Source organism: Galendromus occidentalis, unplaced genomic scaffold, assembly GCF_000255335.2.
Source record: "Galendromus occidentalis unplaced genomic scaffold, Mocc_1.1 scf7180000077366, whole genome shotgun sequence".
NCBI lineage: Eukaryota > Metazoa > Arthropoda > Arachnida > Mesostigmata > Phytoseiidae > Galendromus > Galendromus occidentalis.
This window is the reverse complement of record NW_003805354.1, coordinates 16518-42063: the sequence shown is the minus strand read 5'-3', so window position 1 is coordinate 42063 and position 25546 is coordinate 16518. Positions and strand designations below refer to the sequence as shown.

The window sequence follows — 25546 nt, the reverse complement described above, 5'->3', positions numbered from 1 at the left end:
AGACTCGGTATACCTCGGACCGGAGAACACCGACTCCCGGTGGCCCGAGGTATTCTCCTCGACATGAACTCACATGCGGCGGGTATTGTGGCCGTCGAGGCGAGGCTCGAACTCCTCCGTTTGAAGAACTTCGTGGAATTCTCCTCTTTGGAGCTGCTCGCCGGATCCAGTGCTTGCGAGAAGTCTCCGACCGCACAATGCGGACTTGACACTGGTGCCTGGATTTCCTCGACTCGTGTTTGTTTCTGACCGATGGAGTAACCTACAAACAGGGAAAACATGTTCACGTTCAACGCACTGTCGATTGCCCCCAGTTCTGCCGACGGCAGTTCGATTTCTGCCGTGCCGCTCACGACCCCGTCGGCGCAAGCCGTCGCCGTCTGGATTGGACGTAGAGAACAGACTTTCTGCCGAATGAACTTATTTGTGGTCCCTGATCAAGAACTCGTTGGACAAAAGAGAGGGAGTTATCGATTGGTATCCGGTGTCCGTGTTCGTGGGGCAGCCGAAAGTTCCTCGTCGAAGAGTGAGTGAACGAGCCCCTTCTGAGCTAGGTACTTTGGGAATCGGGCTCCGTGTCTGAAAATCTATCGAGAGCTCCACAGGCGAGACGCTTCCTATGCGGTGAGCATGCCCTAGGAACCGCGGCAAGGAATTCGTACGGGCAGACTTCCAGACGAGAGGAGCTCCGAATCGCTAGACAAAGGACCAAGCACAATGACCTTGGGCTGAGATAGAGAGTTCAGTCAGCCACCTTCATTACGCCTAATGGATGATATGATACTCTGATCAGCTCGAATTGAAACAGTCGGCTACCCCAGAACTGAGCTAACTGACACGCTTGTGCCCGCTGCTAGCCCACGCTCACAGTCGGGAATTCGTGAATTCGCGGAGGACTGCGTTCGAGTCACAGTCCATCGGAGGGACCGATATGCGGACCCCATCGTAGGTATGGAAGTCCATCGAGGGGCCCACTCGGACTCGGCTTCGAGATTCCTCGAACTCACGAGTGACTCACCTCCGGTTCGTAGAGTCGTAAAGAGCTTTGAGCAGAGCAGAGACATCACCTGCGAAAGGAGCAAATATTCAAGCTCGGAACTTCATACATACTCGCAAGCGTTCCTCTCGTCGTCGCCCCTCGTGGTCACTGGGTGACGTGCGCAATGTTCCCGCTCGCTCGTAGCGGGGGAGAATCCTTGAACACATTCACGCGGCGTCCCTGGACTACCGATATCAGCTCGTTCTAGTCGTTTGCTTCTCACATCAATCAAGAACGTCGACCGCGCCGCCGATGGAGCTCAGCTTTGAAACTCCGAAAAATGAAGTAGGCTCTCGGACCGAGCGAGACCGCGACTCTTCAGTTTCCGATCCTTCGCTGCATTCGTCGTCGGCACACGAAAACTTCGGAGCTGGTCGTTTAACTTCGTTTGACGGAGGGTAACTGAATTGTACGTGATTGGAACACTCGGACGCGCCGGCCGGCGCCGCATCCAACTCCCTCCGAAAATACTGCTGTTTACGGTCGATGGAACAACGAGCTCTCGCAGAAGCAGGCACGAGGGGGAATGAATTCGCCTACGGAGTCGGCTCGGTGTGTAGTCGCCACGTCGTTAGGGCCGCTGCGCCGCCGTTTCCGTGAGCTAGCTCCGAGAGCTTACGATCGATCCCCGTTCCGAGGCTTTCGCGTTCCGTGTGACTACAGAGAATTCATCGGATTGGTTTATCGCGCACCGCCGTATTCGAGAATTCGTGTTCGTGAACCTTGAAGGTCAGGGTCAGTTCGTTTCGTGCACCGACGAAGCCCCAACGGCGAGGCGGAGCTGCTCGGAACACGTGTTTTCGGCAGGGTCTCTGAGTATCAAAGAACAATCAGATGGGTTGACGTTTCGAGGTCCAAGAAGATAAGCTACATCCTGATTGTCCTCGTGGACCCAGGCGTTGCCGTCGAAACGCCCGACTTCAAAATTAGAAATACACCGCCGATCTCCGAGCTTCGAACTTCCATGGGGAGCGGCTCTTCAGGATCGCGCCTTCAATATTCAGCATCTCTCCAATAAGTTCGTTTATTCCGCCCAGAGTCATCGGGGGGCGTTGGTCGTGTCCCGAGGCGATCGTACCCCTCTTCCGTCAAGGAGAGCTATCGCTTGACCGGCAGCCGGGGGAGCGGTGGTCAGCGGCACCTCGGTCGAACGGAAAAGGCGTGGGGAAGATTTATTCCTCCGATCTTAAGTCGACTAGGTCTCCAGGCGCCCGAGAAATGAAGGGTACGTGGCTCCGAGACGGAGCCAGTTCGATTCCTGATGTCCGGAGAGCTCGGCGACGCTCTCACGTAAAGGGATGCGGAATCCAGCGAAGGAGCACCAGGATAGGAGTTCCGCCATATCTCGACAAACTCGCTCGCACTCGATCACTCCGGTCGTTCGATCACACAAAGCTTCTCGCCGTCGCTCGACTCCGAGCGAACAAGATCGCAGCTCGGTCTCGCGATGCTTCAATCCGGATGTTCGATCAAAAGAAGAAGTATCTCCGCAGCTCCAGCTGAGCACATCATTCAAACTCACCGGACCTGTCCTTGGGATCCGAAGGAATATTCAAATGGGGAATGAGCTCACGTCGCGTCGGTGACCCTGCTCACAGTGGAACAGAGCGCCTCTTTCAGAGCCGGGTCTTGTTAACAGGGAGCTTGCAGGCCGTATGAGCGTTCGATTTCGGCGCTCACGGCGGAATCCTCAACAGCAGGATGGGGCCGTTCCGGGTTCATTGACCAACTCGGAAACGGAGCCCGGACCCTCATGCAAATTCCCACTGCGGGGGAGAAGCTGCATCCCGAAATATGCATGAAATAAGCAGACTGCGGCTTACTCTTGTATTTTCTTGATGTATTGTTTCGGCAATCAATGATTCACGTATCTCCGACGGGGAATGAGGGTCGACGACGCGGTCATGGTATCGAGTCACTCGGGAGTTCGACCCAGGCCGGAGCTGAGATCGCGAACTCCGCCCGCCGCGCCGTGACAAAAATCAATCGAGATCCCGAGTGGTAAGCACGGCTTCGACGGAAGGCTCCCATTTCACGAAATCGAGTTGATGACCGCGTCCGCGAATGCTTCGGATGAGCGGGATCGGGGATGTCAATCAGTGCTCATCGCCCGGGGATCCAGCTCGATGAGAAGCACAAGCCGGAAATGCTCCCCTAAGACAAGAATGTGGAATGCGCAGGCAGCGCTCTCCCCTCGTCTTGCCTCGGTCACCTGTTCCACGCCTAATGGGTACTTTCGGGAAAACGATGGCAACACGACATCCAGAGTGCACATCCCGCTGCGGACAGAGAGAACCGTGTTCGAACACGCATTCGCCGGCGCCAGCCTCATCACCAGCCTAACTGCGGCACATCTATCAAGAGCTCGTAGGCTGGCGAGACAAGGTCGCGGGAACATTGCTGCACGACGACCTGATATCCCGAGCTCCCGCTCGTACTTTCGCCAGCTCGTTCCCGATCTCTGCCGCCGAGATCCGGGGGGGTCCGTCTTAAATTTCGGAGTCAGGCGATAACTCGATTTCTAGGAATCATTAGACGAGTTTTCCAGCTATCTTTCTAATAGATGGAGACGATCGGCTCGAAATATCGAAGCCGAGTCCGCTGCTCCGGGCTCTTGATCAGTCTTTCTGGTGAGTTGAGTGAGAAATGAAGTCGGCAGATCGTCAGCTAACTTTTACCGCGAAGTGAGAGCGCCGAAGGTTTCTCTCGAGACAAGTCCGAGAGAGAACCTCACTCTCGCTCACATCTACTCCTATCGTGATCGAGACAAAGACAGGACGAGATAGCCCGGTCAGACGGCACATTTTCACTTTACGATAGCTGCGGAGCGATAGGAAGAACCAGAAAAGCGGCGGCTCCAGTCTTGTGCCTGAATCACATTCGGTTGAGATGGCCGGACCATCAAACTCTGACTCGAAGGGCCTCCTCTACGGAGAATACCTCAAGGTAGGTTGTATCTGAGACCCACTAGGGAGCTCAGGATTCGGAGAGACTTTGCTGAGAGTTACCCCGGCGTCAATATTATCACAATTATTACATTATTATGGACGCCAGGACGACGGGTAGGTGCCATTCCAGATTTCAGTGCTCGGGGTCGGGAGCGGCCGCTGTCGTTATTTTGTGAAAATTTTGAAATATATTCAGGCGTCAGGGGCGTCGAGTAATATTGAATTGTCCGCAGCTAGATCAGCTCCTGAGCTGTCAGGATCCTGTTTCCAGGGACAACGAAAATGTTCATGATGAACACTTATTTATCATCACTCACCAAGGTCAGTTCGAGCACGGGAGGAATTCTTCTCCCGCTGCGCCCAGAATCACGAGCGAGCGAGAATATTGACGTTGCCGAGCTGCCCTGATCCGAAGGATCCAGGACTCGCATAATAACAGGTGGCGCGAAGCAATCCCTTCTGACCGCTATCATCGTTTCCAGCCTACGAACTTTGGTTCAAGCAAATCCTCGTCGAACTCGATTCGATCCGTCCGCTATTCGATGGAGAAGTGGTCGAAGAGGCAAATATGTTGCTCATTACGCAACGTCTTAATCGAATCGTCTTGATATTGAAGGTGGGGATAGCTCAGAATTGAAGCAAACACATGAGACACAGTGATCATGCTCATCGACGGGCTCTGGCGGGCTCCCTCGGGACTCCGATAGCAATCCCGAGAGCTGAAATATTTTTTCTCCGCAGTTGCTCGACGATCAAGTGGCGATACTTGAAACCATGACTCCGCTCGATTTCCTGGAGTTTCGAAATTATTTGGCGCCTGCGTCTGGCTTCCAGAGTCTCCAATTCCGACTGCTCGAAAACACACTCGGAGTAAAAAATGTGAGTGCCTCCGGTTGGAACAATCCTCGATGTTGAACAGGTATCCCATGCAGAGATGCGATTCATGGCTCAGAGGATCGGAAATTGGTCGTGGCAGAGCTTAGCTTCAGTTGTCGTCATCGGTCGTCCCCGATTCGATTACAGGAGCATCGCGTGAACTATGGGCGCGATCACTACGTCACTGTTTTCAAAGATCCGGTGGCTATCCAGAGAGTCAAAGAATCACACGAGAAATCGTCACTGCTTCTCCTAATCCAGGTTGGTTCGAAGGAGAAGCTTTCACTGAGTTCACGATAGCAGGTCAGATTATATAGAGACCACAGGAGTCGAACCCGAAACTCCGACTGCATGAAGTGAAGCCCGTTGGTCCGACAGGGTTGGCTCGAGAGGACACCGGGACTGGAAAAGGATGGCTTCAATTTCTGGGAGAAGTACAAAGAAGTAGTGACGTCTATGTTGAACCGAATGCAAGAGAGGGCTGTTCAGGATAATGATCCATCACTCCTGGAAACGGTGGCAAGGAAAAGGGTAAAAGACACGGTGAAACTCCCGGAGAAAAGGATTTTTCCGGAATTGAGCGGGATGCCGGTCTTGATTGCCGTGTTCAATAATAATGCTCTATCGAATCTCAGGATGTCTTCGAAACAATTTTCGACGCGACAATCCACGCGGAACTCGTCCGTCGAGGAGAGCGCCGCTTGTCCCACAAAGCTCTACAGGGAGCTCTGATGATCTATCTGTACCGCGACAATCCCAGGTTCCATCAAGCATTCCATATGCTCCATTTGCTACAGGATATAGACTCGCTGATTACGAAATGGAGATGTATGTAAGACGGAGCGATTGCTGGCAATTATCCGTGTCCATCGTATCGCCTGAGGCGGCTTACAAAGATTGCCGAAATTTCGACATGTTGCAGACAATCACGTGCTCATGGTTCAGAGAATGATCGGCTCCTCACTCGCCGGAACAGGAGGCTCATCCGGTTACCAATATCTTAGATCAACTCTGAGGTAGGAACGGCTGTAAGAAAGTTGCTCGTTTCCCTCGGAAGAAGCGTCCAAATCTCCGTCATCGAGCATCCTCTAAGGGGGAATTCACGGCATAAGAATTAAGGTGACGTTTTTTGCAGTGATCGTTACAAGGTGTTCCTTGATCTGTTCAACCTCGCGACGTTCATCATTCCGCGTTCGTGTCTGCCACCGTTGACACCCTCGCTCGCGCGAACCTTGTCTGTGACGGAGAACGTCGACGAAATCAAGAAGTTCCTATCCTAGATGCGGACCGCATCGAGGGGACCGATTTCGGAACGTCCATTGTCGACCGACGGAGATGTTCCGCTTCATCGCTTGATCAAGACCATGGGATATGTTTCGCAACGCGAGGGTACCTAACAGCGCAGCTTGGCCGACCACGAGAACCGAGCAGCAGATTATTAATAAAGCCTCTCCTTTTATCAATTTTACAGAATACAATTTTAATCCTTCATGTTGCTTAGGCGCACGCTGTACAATGCCGTCCGAGCTCATCATGTTCGGCAGAAGTGCTTGATGCTTGATATAGTGCAACGTAGCGGATCACGTATTGGTACCTAGGTTGAGACAAGATATAGTATATAAAGTATATATGTATATTTACAAGGCAGCATTCGACTTAATGATAGTTGCCATGGTATCCTCGATTATATTGCGGACGACCGATCCTGCTTCCCAGTTCCTCGGTTCGAGCCTTCTTCGCCGCGTTCTCAGTTTTTCGTTTCTTCTTTTCTTCTTCTTTTGTTTCGCGCAGAGCTTGGCCCTTCTCCAAACCTTTCGCCATTTCCGAAACCTGGGAGATGGAAAACAAGTCATGATATGCGGTGAACGATGCGAGCTCAAAATGGATGGAATCTCATAGAACAGGGGCAGGTCTCGAGAATGATTGTCCTAAAGCGCCGGAATGCTCGGCCTTCATTGCTCCTCTTCGGCGCACCGCATAGGAGGTTCGCCTATGATACACCGAAACGACTTGGGGCAGCTCATCAAGCCTCGACTTACCTGTCGCATGACGTCGTCAGGATAATTGCATCCAAGGAGCAGAACGTTGACGTAGGCCTGCGCCAAGCACAGGAGACGATTCTCCTCATAGTTGTCCTGGTACTGCAGGAGGAACTCCTCCCGAAGTTCCCAATTCTCGGCGCTCTCCCAGGGTTGCCGATAGGTCTCGATCTCTTGGCTCAACGGCATCTGAGGAATAACTCGCGATGATTCATAGATCGAGATGATAATGATGGTCCACGAATGATACGGTCTACGCGGAGACAGGCGAACTTAGGCTCCGGAGAATTCAGTGATTTGAATAAACGATAAACAACAACTATTAGAAGTTCCGACGCGAATCGGCATCTTATTTCTCCTATCGAGTCCGAAACTTACTTTTCAGTAGATGAATCCGCGAAAAACCTTGAGATAGAAACTATTCGCCGGATACGCAGGTTCCCATGGGTTATAAACTACGACTCTCGCGTGCTCGCAACTATTTCGCCGATGCCGCGTGCTGTGTTGTGTTCAACGCAATTCGAGCTCGGCTAGGCGAGAGTGGGAGAGGGTTCTTGATGGTCGATGGCTCCATCCAGATAGACACCGTCGTGTGGCGGCGGGAAGGACCTGAGAATCCCGGATTGCGATGCTCATCGCGAGAGGGCTCCGACAAGGAGAGACGTAGTCCCGACGATACTGTTATTCGATGCGGAAGAGAAAATAATGGGAGCCGGGACGGAAACAGATCGGGGTCTTGATCCGATACTGACCGAGTCAGAACCTTCGAAGCTCTAGACTCTTCAATTTTTTTCACTCTCTCTCTTTAACCCAAGTTTCAGTGGCTGATCGCGGGGGCGTCATGAGTATAGACATGGACTCGCACTAATACCGTTACAAAACGACTCGTTCCCTTTCCTAGAACAAACGAACAATGAATCTCCTTGTTGAATCGAATCTTCGGTGTACACGGATTGGGATAAGACTCCGGACCGCGGTCGAAAGCTTCGACCTCTCCGAAGAAGAAGACGGTCAGAATGTTCTGTCCGGGAAGTGTAGCAAAAGTGACCCGGGCTACGACGTGTTTTGTGGCGTGAATGCCGACGTCAATTGCCTCCTCGGATACGGATCACGCATTCAATGGGAGCGTTGTCGATGTTGGGAAAAGTCTCGGATTCTTTGTCCCACAGCCTCACCCCTGAAGCATGGATAAGTCAGACCGTGACTATCTTCATCCACGTTCAAGCGCCCAAATTTTCCAGACCTGCGGAATCTCTCTCGAGCTCTGCTTGCTTTGGAGTGGAGCCTTGCTTCTCCGCCTACTCGCTCACATCTGTCCGAAACGCTACGGGTACCTACTCTGCAGTGTTGAGGATTCAAAGGTCAAGTCAGGAGACTAATCGGGTCCACAAGTCCAGTATTTTCCGTTTTAGGGAAAGACAACCAATATTCATTCCAGGGTATTGGCAGCATTTCTCCCGGCGTCCCGGCGGATGCTGTCTAGGATTAACAGGGGCACACCATGAATGAAGAATCTCATCGGATGATTGAGTCTCCGAAACGGATAACAAGAGGTCACCGAGGTCTTCCATGAGACATATGTTTATTACATCCACGTGTACTTGCAGGAGGCAAGTCCAAATTATCAGGTCAAAATCGATTGGCGCATAAGAGCTATCGACGCTACGTCTCTGACTCTACATGAATACACGCACACGAGCTCCAGGCTACGGCAGTTTTTCATTCCTTCGTTTCTAATCCTCCTCCCTCAGACTTCGGTCAGGGAGCTTGTGGGGGAAGGTCCCTGTTCTTGGGGATCCTGACGGAAAACCATCTGCCTCAGTTCTGCAATATCGCTGAGATTTGGAGATGTCCATCTCTCCCACCAGCGTAAAAAAAAACTATATCCATGCGGGTCGATCTTCTCGATAAGAGACCTCAATATTTCACTCGGAGAGCGAACCTCTCACGTTGAGGGAGTGAGCGATCGTCATTTCTCCCGGGCGCTTCCAAGAGGAACGATGGAAACTAAACGGCGCCGGTGCGGCGCTGCCGTCTCCGGCGCGGCCTTCAGCGCGAACGCTCAGCCGGGGACGATTCGATCTCCGTCAGGCGTTTAGCACGGGGATTGCTGGTAGGTCGTCCGAATTCAAACGGTTCAGAGTCACTCGCCGGGTACATCTCTCTCTCCTTCGTGAATCATCGCTCCGCTCACATGTCTCGTATCTCCTTGAATATCGTAGTCTATCCGATTTGTTCAGCTAGAAGCCAGAGCCTCGGCGATGAGTTCTTTCATCCTCCGGGTCGGACAAGTCAGAATCATGCAGCAAAACCAAGGCACAAACGCACAAGACAACGCCGTGTGAAAATCAAGAGGATCAAGAACCCGAGGCCGACGTCTCCTGCACGCTCGACCCTACAGGAAGCATTAGAATATCCGCCGCTTTCGCCAAGCACAAAGTGAGAAGCCCTCGACGACTGAATTCCGCTCCGAACGAGGAATAACGGATTATTCCTGTCGTCTCTTCCTCTTTCCAGACAGATTAGAGCCCACGGAAACTTAGAAAAAAACTCGGAGCACGATTCGTCGTTTAGAACAGCGAGAAGTTGAGCGTGTGGTGCGCGTACACCTTCTTAAAGTCAGCCTTTGGAACGTCGGGGTTACGGTAGCAGCGAGGAACCGCCATGAGTTTCTTCAAACCAAGCTCCTCGGTCAGACGACAGGAATCGGGGTTGCCGTCCATAGCGAAGGCGGTCACGTTCACTCTGCTCGGGGAGAACTCTGTGACCAGCGCATGAAGGAGGCCTCGAGCGATCGGGAGACTGTTCGCGTACAGAGGTCCTACGAGGGCTCCCTCTACGGGTGGAGGAAGTAGAATTACTTATCGATCACTAATCAAATAATCATGACTCGGACATTTTAGGTCTCGGCTCCGAAATCCGCCGCGAGAAGAAAGATCAAATACGAATCGGGTTCGGCGGGATTCCGCGTCAGAGACTCGTGGGTTTCGTATGACGAGTTCTTTTCCGGGGTATTCACCTTGGATATTGGTGCTGATTTTCCCAAAACCTACGATAACGCCGTTTGCTCCGAAGGAAGCCAGGAGGATGCCGTCGTCGTCGTCCATGGTGACCCGGATGGCTCGCTCTCGACGGAAGCTGTGCACCTTCACAGTTTTTGTACTTTTAGTATTAGCGTGTCGTCATCACGTCTCCGTTCCCCGGACCCGAGCGAAAGTTCACGACGGTTTTGTTCGTCTCTCCGAACAGGCGGTCAGATAGCTCAAACTTGTAGGGAGAGAAGCCTCCGGAGAAAGTCCCGTCACTCAGCAAGCTGAATGGAAATTACCATATAAACATTTCCACGTACCTTCTCGTCGTAGTCGACGAGCATTCCGAGAACCTCGTCGTCTCCTACGTTGACTCGCCTGGAAAATTCATATTCAGTCTGACGTACCTATGCGCTGAGCCTCACGGGGAGATGTTTTGACGGGTTCGCATCCGTCACTGGGTCCGTCCACGGGAATCAGCATACAGGAATAGTCACCTGATCTCAACGCTGTCGTCCTTGAGCGAAGCGAGCGAATCTATGTTGAGTTCTCCCCATGGAGCGGCATAAACCCAGGTGTTGAAAGCGGCCACATGAGAGAATCCGGCGTGGTCGCTGAAGTCATTGGAACGCATCGGTTGGAGAAGTTGCGACTCGCGACTCATTCGCAGTGTCTGCTATCGGGAATAATTCTCTCGAAAAGTAGGCAATAATCACCGATAAGTTGAGAGGTGCTTCGGCACGGCGTTGAGCCCCGCGTTATTATCGCCGACACGCTTCATCGCATACTCCCACATTTTCATTCCGATGCCTCGTCCTTGAAGTTCTGTACGTACCGCGTAGAGCCCGACGAAGTAGAGGTCTTCGCGTTGTTTAATTGCGGCGCAACTGCCGACAACTTCGCCTGCGCAATTCTTCAGATTGAAACCTTTTTCTTTTCGACTGAGAATCGATAATCTCACGATTAGATAACCACGCTACCTGTGTCCTTGAGAACTGCGCCGACGAAGCCCTCTGGATCGGTCTGGTGCCAGAGCTGCAACGTATGGAGGCCTTCCTCCAAGCCTTGTTCTTTCCAGATGTCAACAGCGAACTTCACTTCGTTGGCACGCAAGGGTCGAATATCGACCTGATCTGCGAGAGATTTCGCCATTTTCCCTCCAGACGCCCTGGATGGACAATCATAGCGTCAATAGATTCTCAGCATCGCACAACGAGAAACACTTTCCGATGCTCTACTTGAAGTTCAATCAATCGTTTTCATCACACGACTTAGTGCGGCGATCGCGAAAAGATTTTCCTCAGGGAAAATCCACCTCCGAGCTCGGGAATGGAGGAGCCTATTCCCGTATTGTGTATGCACCCGCTTTTCCTGACGACAGCGAGGGCGACAGTCATCGAGGGTTCGATAGCGATGCATCCACTTCAGGCCGAGATCGACCACTAAATTTTTCGAATCCTGCCCCACAAGAGATCCTACCAGTGCTCGGGATCGTTCAAAGAGCTCGATCCCACGGGGGGGTCCCAGTAGATACAGAGATCTCATGGCTGGGAATCGGATATTTCCCGAATGATCCCCGAGGATCCGGCCTCACAAATTAAACTTACAAATGAAAGAGTCACGTCGGCAGGATTCGCTCTCGGAGCACAAATTATGACCGCTGACGAGTTCTGCACTTGATCTTCTCTCTCATGAGCTGTTGGGCTCCTTTGAGCGGGTCGTTGAGAATTCTTCGGCGGCTCTTCGCGGGAAAGGGAGTAGAACTTCACGAAGCGGGAAAGAGAAGCCTCGACGACAAACCGTTCCCGGCTGCTGTGAGCGGGGAAAAGACTCCAGGGAACATAGATGGGACCCTCGGCAGCCAGGCAGCCACGATAAGGGGCAGGGAACTGAGGTATGCGGCGTATCATCAAGGACTTCTTTCCTAGGCGTCGTAGAGGGTACGTCGACAACAAGCCCCGCTGTCGTCCTCTGGGCCCGAACTTTGAATGCTGCCGTCATCGTTGATCCATTTGATCGAATTCGCCGATTTAAAGAGATAAAAAAAGATTTACGGAATACTTTCGCTCACCGTCGATGTTGGCAGTAATCGACTGAAGTTCGGAGCTTCCATGAAGTTCTGTCAATACATACGACGGGAGATCCGCGGCGCCTTTCTGATTCCGCCCAAATATGATGCATGGCCTTTATTAAAACTTGATGCCCATTGTATCTCGAATGACGGAGGGGGCATGAGAGCTCCAATTGGGACGCTCGAGAGGACCCCGGTGCTATTGGAACAGAACGAAGCCTTCGTTCTCCCGCTGACGACCTTGGAACTTGTCGTGCAGCTCTTGTTTTAGCGGGAACGGCTCGACGGTCAGAATTTTCTCCGAAGTTCAGATTCCGATTCCACAAAAGAACACCAGCGCAATTCATTCGCTGTCCCGATCTGGTGATCACCTCAATGAACGACGCTTCCTCGACTGGTCGACAGACTGGCTGAAGAATACGACGGAAAAAAATCGCGATTGCGGAACTGGGGCGCGGCTTGGCAAACATTCTCTCTGAAAATTGCTTTTCCCGATAACGGACATGTTGATCCCGTCGTTTGGACCGAATGTCAAGAGACGGTGCCGCTTTCGAGCGGTCCGCGTTCCCATAGCTGCCTAGATGTGAATTGAAATAGTTTGAGTGCTCAGAAACAGGTCCGAGTAATGTTCTGTTGATTCGAAAGCCAGGGCCGGCGAATGATTTTCTGATATCGCCCGGATGATCCGAGAGCTCCTCTGCATCCGGCGGCGGCGAGGAGAGCCGAGGAGAATCTCCCGCGAGGAATCCTCAGTGAAAGCGATTTTCCGCTCACTTGCTGTACGATTGAGACCGCAGGTCCCTCGGACGTTTCACAAAAAACCAATCTGTCCCTCATTGGGGAGCGGAGCGCAAATAGTTCTGATTCGACAACAAACGGAATTCGGACTCCGAGAACACTCGAGCCGGAGGTTCCCTCCTTCGGGATGACATTTGCGAGCCCCGCTCGCGTTGAATATTGAATTCGTACGAATCTGAAACCGAAATTCATGAGAGCGTAATATGTGAGGAGGAAATCATAGAATTTCCAGCGAGACGCGTGCGACTCCGCGGGCTCCGATGCTTATAGGTTCCCTGAGTGAGTGAAATTCCATTTGGATGATTTCGCTAGCGGACTCGCCGACATCACTCTCGCTCTGAATCGAATTCCGGTTCAGGAATAGGACGGTAGGACGCCGCAGGTACTTTGACGTGGGGATCAGGACTAGGCGACCTCATTTTGTGCTTTGTCGATCCGGGCCGTCGTAGAACTGAAGGCCGCCTCGGCTGAGTCCGAACCTGACAGGAGAGATATTGGCATCGTTCGATAAAAAGTCCTCGCTTGTCCGGAGGGGAGGTTGCTTGGCAACGACGAGTTCGCTCCCTTCGCGAGGGATCCAGCGCTGAGGAGCATCTGGCGAGAAAGCACAAAATGAAGTCGTCTCGATTGTGATTTCGAATGCCAGTCAGTGGAGCTCATTTCCCTCCTCTCTCTCTGGAAACCATTGATCTACTTTGACGCTGGACGCCGCTCGATCTGGATAAGGTTGTCCGACAGATTCGATGGTCGCTAACATTTTGTCTCGACGGAAGTTCTCGTGTGAGCAGCGCTGACTTCCAGCCAGGCAGGATGTTATCCAACCGCAGCCGTGGCGCTAACCAGTACGCCAAGGTCATCACGTAGAAAACGTTGTCGAGAATGAGCCGGAAGCGTCAACGACTGAAGAGAAACATTGTGGCGAAGAGTTCCAAATTTAATCTGCGGGCATGAGTCACTGACAACAAGAGGAGGAGACGAAAACGGGTTTCGGCGCATCGCATGAAATCGCTCTGTGAATAAATTAAGTACGCTTCTTCATGACTCGGAGCATCCTCCTGCGATACGGATCGGGTCCGTATCTCGCACGGAGGCGGGGTGGAACATCACGCGGTCCGGAGCTCTCGAAGTTCCTGGGAGAGATGCATCCGCGCCCGCCTGAGATGGAGGAGCAGCACGAAGTCTTGAAATTCCGAGACGTCTTTGCCTTATTGGACTTCTGATCTCCTTCAATGCGTCTAGACTTCGACGGAGAGGGGTACGATATGATGGACGATGCATATAGAATGGTGGAGCACGGGAGAGGAGGGTTGAAATGAGAAATTAAATTGGTCGCGAAACTTCTCTTTGGAAGCGAGTCGGACCATACCCCGAAGGATTGGATGAGTACCTTTGTTTACGAATGCAATAGAACTATGGTGTATCGCGTAAATTTGTGATTGTGGTGCGAGAGCTCCGGCTCAACTCCTCTGCCACGTTTGGGCCGGGCTGACGCCGCTCTCGACCCACCAGTTCGCGGAATATCAGATCTCCCGACGTTCGGGACTCACTCAGAGAGATCTATACAGCACAATTCGATGCCGACCCTAAATGGACTTCTCGTGACTCCTTGGGGGAAATCGACTCAGCCTTCGCGACGTCCTGGCACATACGGCCTCCGCAGAGTGAGCGTCGATTCCGAATGATTCTCCGGAGCGTACGGGGGCGTAGACTGAGCTCCGGACCTACTCGTCCCTTCGAGACAGAATTTCTTGATTGTGGTACTATGTACCACAGGGGGCAAGGAACCTTGGGATTAGCGTCAGAGACTCCTCTCATGAGGACGAGGCTCGCCGCCACCGGAACTTTGGAAGATATTCACCTTTCCGACTCTCGCTGCCACCGTGGCCTTCCCTTCACAGCTGTCGAAGCCGAGGCAAGGATGCCCTTCGCGGATTTCACAAGCATGGGGAACGAGCTCTGAAGTGAATTGTCGACACGAAACTTCCCCGTGGACCTCGTGTGGGAGCATGACCCCATTGCGCCAAGACGGACAGCTCTCGAGTCTGGTGATTATTTCCAGCACTCGGGGGCTTTGTTGAGATTCGCGAAATCCGATATGAGAAAAATTGTTCTGTAAGCTGAACTCCTCCGAGTGCCGAGGGAGCTCTCCGAAATGCGGGATCTGAGAAGAGATTTGACGACAGCGGATTCCAGTGGAGAGGGCTGATCCGGATGCTTGCCAATCGTCCAGGGAAATCGGAATGGATTGATGGCCGACAAAACTACGTTAGTGTTTCCCGGATATCCAGTGTAGGAAGAGTTTCAGCCCGGGACAAGCATGCATTTCGGCTCTCGAGCAAAAAGGACCGGGAGCAGCGGAAACCAAAGCTCGGTCCGAACGAGCAGCCTCTCGAGCAAAGACACGCGAGAAGGTAAGGAGAGAAGGTGCTCCAGACTCCGCTTCCCCTCAGCCCGGAGAACCATCGCGGGCAGAATGTGTAGCGTTCTCACGACCCGGATAAGAGTTCCTGCCGCGGTGGCTATCCTCGAGGCTCGCTCGAAAACACATTTCGAAAGCGCGTCGACGGACAAGGGATTCCTTCTGGAGGGCACTCTCACATGACACGAAGCCGAACATCTTTCCGATTCGAGGGCCGATCTGCTAGCGCTTGTCACTCAACTTCGGGGATTCCGACACATGACGAGGGTAACTATCGTTCTTCTACACCCGCCCTCAAGGACATATGGATAAGAGAATAAAAAAACGTTCACCTTTAATATCGAAACGGGTCGATTCAGTAATCCATCAGCCGAGCAGATATTCGTGGCAAGATCCGCAGAATATCCACTCGTAAGGGACGAGGAGCTCCGTGACAGGCAGCTAATGTCAATGAGGAAGCAGCCAGAGTCGAATGTCGGCTCAAGATTTCTGCGATAGGCGTCAATATAAGAAGAGAAACGCAAACATCCATACTCCGCACAATTGTTTTATTCCATGTGGCATTGGATTATTCTACGTGCATACGTATAACTCCGCATAATCTCAAATGCGACGAGAAGGCTGAGGCCAGCCGACCGCGAGGCCCCGCGGAGCCGAAGGCCGGTGGACCACCGTACTCGGTACACATGCCTGATGTACGATCGCTGATTTATCCATGAAAGATCAGAGGCAGAGAGCGCCGAGGTCGCTTTTCATGGCGAACGTCTGCTCTAGTGTCGGTGCAATACCCAAGAGATCAATGTATGAATTAGCGGACACCGCTCACATCACTCTCGGTCTAGCCGTAGCGGAGAATTTTCTGAGGCTCGCTTGGGCATCGAGTTCGCGTCCCGAAGAGGAAAACTGTATGAAGAACTAGAACAAGGTTCGGAGATCATGTATGGGTACTCGCCTCGGACTCGGACCCGGAGGAACTTGCGCTCGAGAGAGTCGAGCATGAGAAAAATGCGTCTGCTCGAGATTCTCTGATAATGTCAGTTGCCCGATATGAGATCTTCTCCGAGAACCCCGCCCTCATACCGAAATTCTCTAGGTGCTTGGACGCATAATGGCGGATTTCGATTCTAAAAACTCGACGGTCATGTTTCTGTCAACAACTGCACTCGTTCGCTTGCTTCGGGTTTCGCAACATCCGTGGAGGGAACGGTGATACTTCCGTCGCGTTTCTGCACCACGAACTGATCTTCCGGGACCGCGTATATAGTCGCCCCGTCTTTCGGGAGGGTGATGACCGTGACCTGCTTATCGAGGCTGCCGACGGTTTGTGAATCCATCCTTTGAACGAAATCGTGCAAGGCTGCCTTGTCCTGATTCTGAAAAATCGGAGAATCCTCTCTTCAGCGGATATTGCGGTGGAAGCTCTCTTTCCTTTGATGAGTTGTCGGGTCCCCGCACAAGTTCTCGAATTACTTGTTGGCTTTTCCGGTTCGATGGAATTCTCACGGTTAGGTGGTATGGCAAATCGAGTGCAAAAACTCACCGCTTTCAAGATACCGCTACAGGCATCAGGCACCGCGAATCCGGCCCCGAGTCCGCCGACGATGTGGCAAATGAAGGACAGAACCACACGAGCAACCACTATGCCAAATATCTCCTTTTCTGCGAAGGAGAGAGGAAGATTCTGAACGCAAGCCCCTATTCCAGAGTGGCCGAATGATATATAGAAGGGTTCAATGTGGCTCTCCATGAACCAAATGGGATATTACGAGAGTCGAGTGACTAAAAAAACTTACCACCGCCTCTCCCTAGAGCGAAGCAGCCGTGGGAGGCCGCTGCATTGTATCCGACGAATGCAACAACAGCAGAAAACAGAACGTAACTCACGACGAGGACCAGCTTGGGCGCCGGACACGCACCCTGCCTCACCATCGGGCCGTAAGCAGCAATACCCATTGTTCCCGCAACAAGCAGCGTGATACCTGGGGCGCGGGATCAATTAGTTCATTTCTATCCGATCGATGGGGTACAGCGTCACGCTTCCTGCATGCATCGATTCTGTCTGGAGAGTTTTCTCAGAAAAATCTCGCGGGTCAAAATACGCAGGACCGTACTCCGTGGACTCATTTGGATAGTCTGGATGGAAGCATCTATCGTCATACGAAAAAATTGAAGGCTCGACTCTGGGCTGTGCGGAGACTGACATGAAAGGAGCAGCTAGCTCTGGATTCTTTAGCGCGCAATTGGTATGACCTTAACTCAGACTCAAAAAAGATTCTTCGATTTTGATTCTTCCCCCGCGACGGAACACAATTATTGTGTACTCCGGTACCGGCATGAGGCTCCCATAGAAATATCTCGTGGCTTCCCCAATTGAGGAACTTCTTAAAATCCAAAATCTGAATTATCCCAATTCATGGAGTCAAGCATTGCTCGGAAGCTCCCCGTCCAACTGTCGAGTTAGAGGATCCTCTCGCCGGACAGAGACATCCTGCTTGTCCGGATTGAGTTGATTCTCGAACTCTCGAATTGTGAGGTGTATCGTCGGATCGTAACACGCTCCGAGCCGTTCTTCTGTATCTATTCCAGACTTAGAATCACCATAATTACCTTGTAACACAGCTGCAACTGTGCTATCGTGACAGCTTTCGACGTGGGGCGTTTGAATGTGGAAATACTTCAACAACACCATCTGCACAACCGCCAAAGTGGCAACAGACAATCCCACCAGTATTTGGAACACAGCGAGAGCGAAGCACAGCACCCACCGACTCCGTGCTGATTTTGACAGCATTTTTCTGCAACATGAAATAAATTGTTTCGCTCTGTGATAGATTCCCGGAGAAGTTCTCGGCACCATCTCGCCCAGCTCGTCCGTCTAGCTCTGACACTTGTGCACCGCGGACTCAATGTTAGAAGCGCTAGCTGTGAGGGAGATACTGTCTATGACGAACTGCTCGTTCGCGCAAGCCTTGGAGGAATTGTCAAGAGCACGCGCTGCTTTTGAGGAGAACCATAACGATGCTGGTGCGAGGAGGATCGACCCTTCAGTCGGATGATGACGCCGCCGGAACCGCGACGAGGATGACTCCTCCAGCGTTACTCACGTAGTCTAAGCAGGAGGAGAGTGACACTCCAGAAGTTGATTGTCGTAACCGCCGAGAGAACGTCAGCTATCAGCCAGGTGTTCACGGAGATTTAGATTCGTAGCGGGCCTCTCGACTGACGTTGATTTCGAGATTGGCGACCCCCAAGAAAGGGTCTTCCGGGACAGGGATGTCCACCGAATTCCCGCTGTCAGTGCGCCGAACATCGGTCGCGGCGGCCGCAGGTGCTTGTGGCGTGGACGTCACGCTTCCCTTACATTTCCATCGCAAGACTACTGCTCGCGTCGGTTCGGACACGGAATTCCCATACAGAAAAGCAGACGGAATTCCTTGGGTGTAGAAGTGCTGCTGCAGAGAGGGGGAGAGCGATGATGGTCGTGTGAGGAGCGATGCGGCTTTGGGAACGATAGTCTGTCGTCAGCAACAGGTTGGAGTCCATTTTCGAATCCGAGGCCCGCCAAGCACATGCGGTGACGGCCGCAAAAGCTTCACTCTAGTGATGCAGGTGCTATTCATTCTAAGCTGTGTCTCCATTGAGAGCAGGATTCCTTCGGTCGAGATCCGCTCATCGCGGACGATTTTGTCGCTCTCTCTCGAGGCTCATCATCGCGGAGCTCCACTTCAGCGCGGAGCAAATTCTTCTGTACATTCGACCTCCCTTCGGAGCATTGCTCGAGATGCCCATTCCGACCGTGAGACCGCTCCCAAGTGCCTTCGCTACTACGGTGTCCGCTTCGAGTGCTTGGTGCGCTCACATTGACCAGTCTATTCCCGTTGCTCGTGAGAGGTTCTGCTGCGTCACAGTTTCTCTTGAAAGTTTTCAAGTGCCCCTGCTTCTACGCTGTTTCCTCGTCATTCCCGGTGCAGTCCCATTGACTGGTCCATTCCCGTTACTCGATTGATTCTCCTGCCGCGTCATCGATGGAATGCTCTGCACAATAATTTTTGGAACGGTCTGTGTGATGCTCGGATATATCATATTAATTCATTCTTCAACTGGATGATGTTGTAGTGAGTCGAATGAGTAGACAGATTACATCGATCCACTACTCGTCATTTCTTCATTGTCGGCACGTCGAGTTCCCCCCTGGAGTCGATGGAGCGGTGGAATGAAGAGGAATTCCCCTTGACGTCGACTTGTGACCGCGACCCGCGCCGCCGACTTCTTCATCCATTCCGTCGGATCAGGAAACCCGAATCTGGGAGGGGCCGACATCGATATAATTCGTGCAAAGTACCTACAATTTTCCCTCACTGACCCTCCTGTACTCTCAGGAGTCTCTTTGGAATGGTGATGCGGTATTCCGATGAATTCGAGCTGAGGATTCGAAGCCTAGCCATATCCAAAATTTTCGGTTTCGAATCCTCTTTATTTCTCCATGTCTTATCCACCGATTCCAAATCTTCGGGGTCTCATGGACATAATATGTACAATGGATCGATTGAGCGCAGTGCGTGATGGAGGTCTTCGGGAGGGGTTCGATGCCTCTCCCATCGGATTCAGAACAACAAGCTCCTGTATTTCTCTTTAAGACCAACCCAGTGATAAGGAGCGAGGTCGATTTCGCTGGCGAGCTTCCGTGGGACATGTGGTTTTCTGCAGAACTCCTTCAACCTGTCGACAAGGGAGCAGCTGGATTAAACTCCGAATAATTGAGAGGATTCGATGCAGGGCTGTTTATCGCTCTTGCCATCTTCCGAAATCTGTATCTGGCCGATTGATCAGCTCCGCCATATTCTGGATCGAGAAGTGTTCGAGCCTGACTCTGTTCACCTTTTCACAAGTTGAGCTCTCGTGCTGTATAAGCATTGTTGTGGGAGCAGCTCAGGGTACGAGAGCCGGTTGGGTACCAGAGGATATGCACCACAGAAAACAGCTTCGAGAACCGCTACCCCGTAAAATTCGTGGATGGCCGTGGACACCACGATGTCCGAAGATCGGAGTATATTCGAATATTCATCTCGAGAAGACGCGTAGCCCCAATTGCGGATCATTCCCTCGAGGAAGTCCCTTGCTTCATGGAAAACGGGTGGCACCTGAAAAACAATGTGTTGGACTCTCTCGACTTCCTGAGGCTTTCCTCGCCTCTGTTCGGGGATCGTTATCTCCATGATGATGCAGGGTATTAGTAAGCACGAGAGAATGCATCCCCTGCCGTCGACTATTCTATCGCCAGACTCACCTCCCCATAGCTCTCGCCCAATACTGAGACTTCGAAAGAGCAGCCAGATCCTTTCAGGTCGCGCAACACCTTCGAGAGAAACGCGTCCTTGAGAAATCTTCCCTTGTCTTGGCGAATGCGGAAGTACCGAGGGTTGAATCAGCCGCCTCGGATATTCCAAATTCTTATCCACATAATATGTCCGGAATCGTCACTGGTTTCCGGGCTTCGCCAGGGACGAGAATCTCGGACTCGGTGGCTCACACGGAACACAGGATTGATCCACTTGATCGCTCATGGATAGAATATCAGATCGAATCGTCCCGCGTTCTTCAACCTCCGGTTGCCAGGGAAGGGGACATGGGAGTTTTTTCGACGAATGCCGTAATCCACTGTCGGGTTCCGAATCAACTCGGGACCGCATTCCCGTGGGGAACGGGTCGAAAAGTCGAGTTTTCACCCGAAGCCACGGGTGCCATCACTAAGTTCCCCTACGTGAATCAATAAGTTCGCATTTGACCTCGATGCGCATCGTTCCTTGATTGCCGACGATTGGCTAGAGCGTCGGTCCAATCCAGCGGACAAACCTCGAAGAATGCGTTTGGGTCCTTGTCGTGTTCCCAACGATGCGGCCAAAGTATGTGAAGAACGTCGTTCCCGGATGGCGAGTTGAAGCGCTCCAAATTGATTGGGAAGAAGAGGACCGAGCATTTTTTCTCGATGAGATGCCTTCGAAGATATCTCCGAATCAATAATTCTCCTCTGTGGTGGTCTTGGGAGACAATCTCATTCTGAATTATCATCGGATTCGAGAAGCTTGGATCGGATCAATCGACGTTGTTTTACCTGCATTGGGTGTGGTAGTCGGGCTGTTTGTTTAGAAACGAATCGATTCTCGACAAGAATGAGGATGCATTGTACCCCGAGTTGAATATGACCCTGTCGGCAGCCAGCGCCGTCATGATCTGATTGTATCCATACTGGAAATTCCTCTCTTTCTCATCGAGTACAGGATAATCGAGCTGATTCTCGTGGAAGTAAACGATCTTCTCCTCGATTTCAGCCAAGTCTCTTCTCAAACCGAGCAACTCGGCCAGGTTGACCACAGATGTGATGAAGAGTTTTTTGAACCCCCTACAGATATATGAATTCCAGTCAGGTTGTGTACTGAGGACATGCGAGGGTTCCGGAATGAGGATTTCACGAGTTAAGAATATCTTCTGTTCATGAGTCCGCAGATATAGGAACGAAATTAGTCACAACCTTTCTCGAGGAATGTTCTGCGACAGCCACAAGGCAGAAGTCCGGGCTCTCCAATGCCACTTGGTAGCTCTCATAGAGATTAGCTCGAATGGTGTTTGACTTTGAAATTCTCTGACGAAGAGTTCCATCAGCTGAGCATGAGACCCTCCATAAAATGGCTCGACTATCAGTGTCGTCGGCTTGGCAACGTCCATCCTGGAACGGAGGTCACGCTTTGTCTGCTAGGTTGGAGTGAGGAAAATAATACAACGGATCCTTCTTACGGCCGAGAGATTTATTGAGTCCTATCGAATGAGTACAAGCACGCCCGAAATACGGCGCTCGGGAGCCACCGTACAGGGCTCGAGAGGACGCATGCGACATGGTCAGGAGTCTGGGCGTTCTCCGACCTCTGGAAAATATTAGTCACGAGTACCAAAGTGGATCGGACCTACGTCCTCCACGTCCAACGCATCACTTGAAAGCGGGTTCGGTGTCCCGCCGTGACTTCAATCGTGAGTTCTCCTCCATAGAATTCGCTATCACGATGAGAACTACGCTCGTATCCTGGTATAAATCATAATGTTCCCGCGTGTCATATGGCACTCGGTCTTCACAGATATCAGATCGCCTGCAGAACATTGCACTGTTCGCGATTTGCGGCGCCGCAATCAGACGGAATCAAGTCCCGAAAATCTCGTCGAGGCAAAACGCAGACGGTGGGTAGAGCCTCAACATGGTCATGAACACTGTACAGAATAAAATTACAACAACATCGTTCCAACACTGACATGAACACACAGTACAAAATACGACTTTATAGGTATTTGAAAGCGAGCCGGTGACTCGAGTGGCTCGCAGACGAGAATCTCAACCTATGGATCGATAATTGGCCTCGAAGGAGATCTCATCATTCTATCAGATCTTCCCTGGAGCTCGTACAGAGAGCGAATACTACTAAACAATCTCTTTACGAGGACTCAAGAGCCGCACGTTGTCGGAGGAGGACGGGGAAGCTCCGGCATTGACTGGCGGAGCTGTATGTTTCCTCTTGCGTCGCTGTCCGTACCAAACCTTGAAGAAGACTGCTGCGAAAATCACCACGATACCCACAGCTCCCAGGAGGGACATGCTGTGCCGGAATAAGAGACAGGACAGCAAAACGGCTACCGCCTGCCGGATGGTCATCATCACCACGAACGTCACAGGTCCGAACTGGGATATCGTATAGAAGATGATGAGCTGACCGGTGGCCGAACAGATCGACAGAACGAGACAATCGTACGCGAAGGCGTGGTGAGCCATCGCGAAACTCAACGATTTCAGGAGAGCTCCTTGCTGGAGCAGGGAGACGAAAGTCAGCAACGTGGAGAAAAAATTCACACCGCACATCATTTGTATGGAAGACATCTTGAACTTGGTGAACAATTCGCCCTGCCAGTTCGAGGTGAAGGAATCCGTCACCATGTACGCGGCTAAAATTATTGTGCCCGACAGGGATGTCGATTCGGCATAAGATTTGTTCGGGCTTTCCGGCCGGGACCACAAAAATAAACTCATGCCCAACGAGATCATCAAAGCCACGAAGTACTCGTGGCCTTGATAGCTTTTCCGAGACACGACTTTGCCCATCAGCATGACGGGAATGATTTTCGAAGCTTTAGCTAGAACTTGGGTGGGAAACGAGACGAACTTCAACGCTTCATATTGAAACCACGACGAGAGAATGTTGGAGAACGAGCAATAGAAATATTTGTAGAAAGGTGCGTTGTGCGGAGACTGATCCGAGGATACAGCGAGATACAGTGCAGCGAAAGCGAATGCTAACACTCTGTTCACGAACACTAAGAATTGAGAATCGCGGAACGACTCCCCGAGTTCCGAAGTTGCGGTGTAGTACTTCTGAGTCATTATTTTCTCCTGGAGAATGCCCCAAGTCAAATAGGAAACTTGGAGACCGATGAAACAGCAGCCGAGGACCAATATCCGGTTGCCGAGTATCGATGATCGCTGCTTCTCGACCGGTCTCTCGCTTGATCCTCCGAGCTCGAGCGACGCTCGCTCGTAGTCCAGTTTTCCGTAAACGAGCAAGCGAGAGAACCTCACGTACCAGGTCTTTGGGTCGTTCTCACTCTGGTACAGCTGGTGCTTCCGAACGTACCATACCACGAGTGCCATCGGAACGGCGACGGTTGCATATCCAAGAACATTGCAGAGCAATCTCAGCAGCCAGAAGCTCTCTTCGCGCTCCATGGTCGCTTTGCTCTCTTTCGCGGTATGACAGTCTAGTCGGTGCTAGCGGCGGCGAATGGGGTGCTCCTCATGGCGCTTCTCTCGTCACAACATCATGAAACTCAGACGCTATAGCCTCTCCGCTCTCCAATTACCTGTACGGAAGGCTGGAAGGCGCACGGGTGGAGTTCACTAGAGTCTCCACGGCCGGCTTGTCTCAACCGATTAGCTGACGCCGTGGAACACCAGCGGTGTATTTGGAACGAACATCTGTTTGTGATTCGCTCGAGGGAGACGCCATTGCTGAAAGTTGCGCGAGGGTGAGAGACCATTCGAATCGTGGCGCCAAGCGAAAGAAAAGTCATGTATCGCTCTTGCTCAGCCTTCCTCGGTGGCGGTGCTCGCTACGCTCGGAGGGGAGCTTCCTCGAATGGACGGAATTCCGTCCCGAGCAGCAGGTTCACCCATTGATCGAATGCAGTAGTGCAGTAGTCGGAAAGTAGTGCAACTATTCTCACTTCGTAGCTGTACAACTGAAGGAGAAGGGTTGTCAGGGAGTATGCGAAAACCGCGAAGTTCGACGGTCTGATCGACCAGCTAGCCCGAAGCGTCGTTTCTCAATGTAAGAGCGCGATAATCGAGTCGTCGTCATGCAGGAGCGCTTTGAGAACAACAAAAATACAGAGATTATTGTGCAAGGGACGACATCATTTGCATTTCAGAAGCTATAAAGTATAGGATATAGATTGGAACAAAATTACGCCGGCGGTACATCGGTTTTGTTATAATTATTCATATTGTAGCGACACTTCTCGAGAATGCTTCCTGCGCCAAATACGGATGACAATACGGGACCAGGGGACAACAATACGATGGCTTCCTCTGGGGCAGTAGCTACGGGAGAATTCACAGGCGCCGATCCTGATCCGCGGGAAGCTTCGGGTCTGAGGGGCTGAGGAACTGAGGGGACTGAAGACGTGCCTTCGAGGAGGCCGAAGAACTTCGTGCACAAGGGAACACAACGGTCGAGGTTCCACACCGGAATGCCGCGCGAGAGTTCGCGCGGCAGTTTCTTATTCGATTCCAATTCACTTCCTACCATCTCCAGATCCACTCCGATTGGGCCGTTACCGCGTCGCCCCCTGGAGCGCGCGGTGTCCAAACGCCGGCTATACGGTCGCATCCGTCAGGTCGACTCCGTGACACACATAGGAACGGTAGTTTACGGATCCCTGATCGCTTCACGATTCACGATCCCGATCTCCGATACCAAAACAACTGTGGGAACCGGGGTCGCTTCGCGTGCAGGTCTAGATAAAAGTTTACAATTCCAGGGCTCCCGCTGTGAGGGTGTCGACGCCTTCCAGGTGCTCTGTCGCCGGTCCGCCGCTGCGACCCCCACCAAAATCCGTTACAATATTGTCTTTATTTACATTTACTCTCCAGGGTCGTCTCCGCGCTCATCATCGCCGGGTCCATCGGAAAGCAGACTTCACCATATTTCCAACCGTTCCCCCAGCTCGCGAGTGAGTGTATGTACAAATAATTTTGTCGTGAGCTGCTTTGAACTTTGAACCTCTTCAGGAT

General features: G+C 52.0%; 7 protein-coding genes across 7 annotated transcripts in view; 1 reads left to right on the top strand and 6 right to left on the bottom strand.

Annotated features, from left to right (window-relative positions):
• Nucleotides 1–1064, bottom strand: part of LOC100898030 (kinesin-like protein Klp10A) — a 37597-nt gene extending 36533 nt beyond the window's left edge. The window contains exons 1-2 of the mRNA XM_003742308.1: nt 1019–1064; nt 74–262 (exon numbers count right to left, since the gene is read on the bottom strand). Of these exons, the coding sequence (XP_003742356.1) occupies nt 74–262; nt 1019–1064 (235 nt within the window). The remainder of the gene's footprint in view (nt 1–73; nt 263–1018) is intronic.
• A 2778-nt stretch (nt 1065–3842) lies between these two features.
• v (Tryptophan 2,3-dioxygenase vermilion) lies at nt 3843–6329 on the top strand. The gene is made up of 9 exons (XM_003742285.2): nt 3843–3985; nt 4221–4308; nt 4470–4603; nt 4729–4866; nt 5011–5124; nt 5242–5394; nt 5499–5691; nt 5786–5879; nt 5999–6329. The coding sequence occupies exons 1-9, from the start codon at nt 3929–3931 to the stop codon at nt 6141–6143; spliced, it is 1116 nt and encodes a 371-aa protein (XP_003742333.1). The 5' UTR covers nt 3843–3928; the 3' UTR covers nt 6144–6329.
• On the bottom strand, nt 6329–7438 carry LOC100906787 (partner of xrn-2 protein 1). The gene is made up of 3 exons (XM_003742286.2): nt 7281–7438; nt 6903–7091; nt 6329–6693 (listed from the first exon to the last, which is right to left on the bottom strand). The coding sequence occupies exons 2-3, from the start codon at nt 7089–7091 to the stop codon at nt 6520–6522; spliced, it is 363 nt and encodes a 120-aa protein (XP_003742334.1). The 5' UTR covers nt 7281–7438; the 3' UTR covers nt 6329–6519.
• A 2034-nt stretch (nt 7439–9472) lies between these two features.
• LOC100897883 (uncharacterized) lies at nt 9473–11616 on the bottom strand. The gene is made up of 7 exons (XM_003742307.1): nt 11539–11616; nt 10912–11099; nt 10648–10834; nt 10429–10545; nt 10252–10309; nt 9922–10048; nt 9473–9738 (listed from the first exon to the last, which is right to left on the bottom strand). Exons 2-7 carry the CDS (start codon nt 11081–11083, stop codon nt 9473–9475), a joined length of 927 nt encoding a protein of 308 aa, XP_003742355.1. The 5' UTR covers nt 11084–11099; nt 11539–11616.
• A 4143-nt stretch (nt 11617–15759) lies between these two features.
• Nucleotides 15760–18633, bottom strand: LOC100906495 (uncharacterized). The gene is made up of 5 exons (XM_003742284.2): nt 18324–18633; nt 17827–18014; nt 17013–17198; nt 16760–16878; nt 15760–16592 (listed from the first exon to the last, which is right to left on the bottom strand). The coding sequence occupies exons 2-5, from the start codon at nt 18008–18010 to the stop codon at nt 16359–16361; spliced, it is 723 nt and encodes a 240-aa protein (XP_003742332.1). The 5' UTR covers nt 18011–18014; nt 18324–18633; the 3' UTR covers nt 15760–16358.
• Nucleotides 18634–19823: 1190 nt separating this feature from the next.
• On the bottom strand, nt 19824–21942 carry LOC100897738 (glycosyltransferase-like domain-containing protein 1). The gene is made up of 6 exons (XM_003742306.1): nt 21749–21942; nt 21332–21619; nt 21073–21214; nt 20507–20575; nt 20098–20360; nt 19824–19938 (listed from the first exon to the last, which is right to left on the bottom strand). The coding sequence occupies exons 1-6, from the start codon at nt 21940–21942 to the stop codon at nt 19824–19826; spliced, it is 1071 nt and encodes a 356-aa protein (XP_003742354.1).
• Nucleotides 21943–22007: 65 nt separating this feature from the next.
• sll (adenosine 3'-phospho 5'-phosphosulfate transporter 1) lies at nt 22008–23980 on the bottom strand. Its single transcript, XM_003742305.2, has one exon. The coding sequence runs from the start codon at nt 23978–23980 to the stop codon at nt 22685–22687; it is 1296 nt and encodes a 431-aa protein (XP_003742353.1). The 3' UTR covers nt 22008–22684.
• Between the last annotated feature and the right edge of the window lie 1566 nt (nt 23981–25546).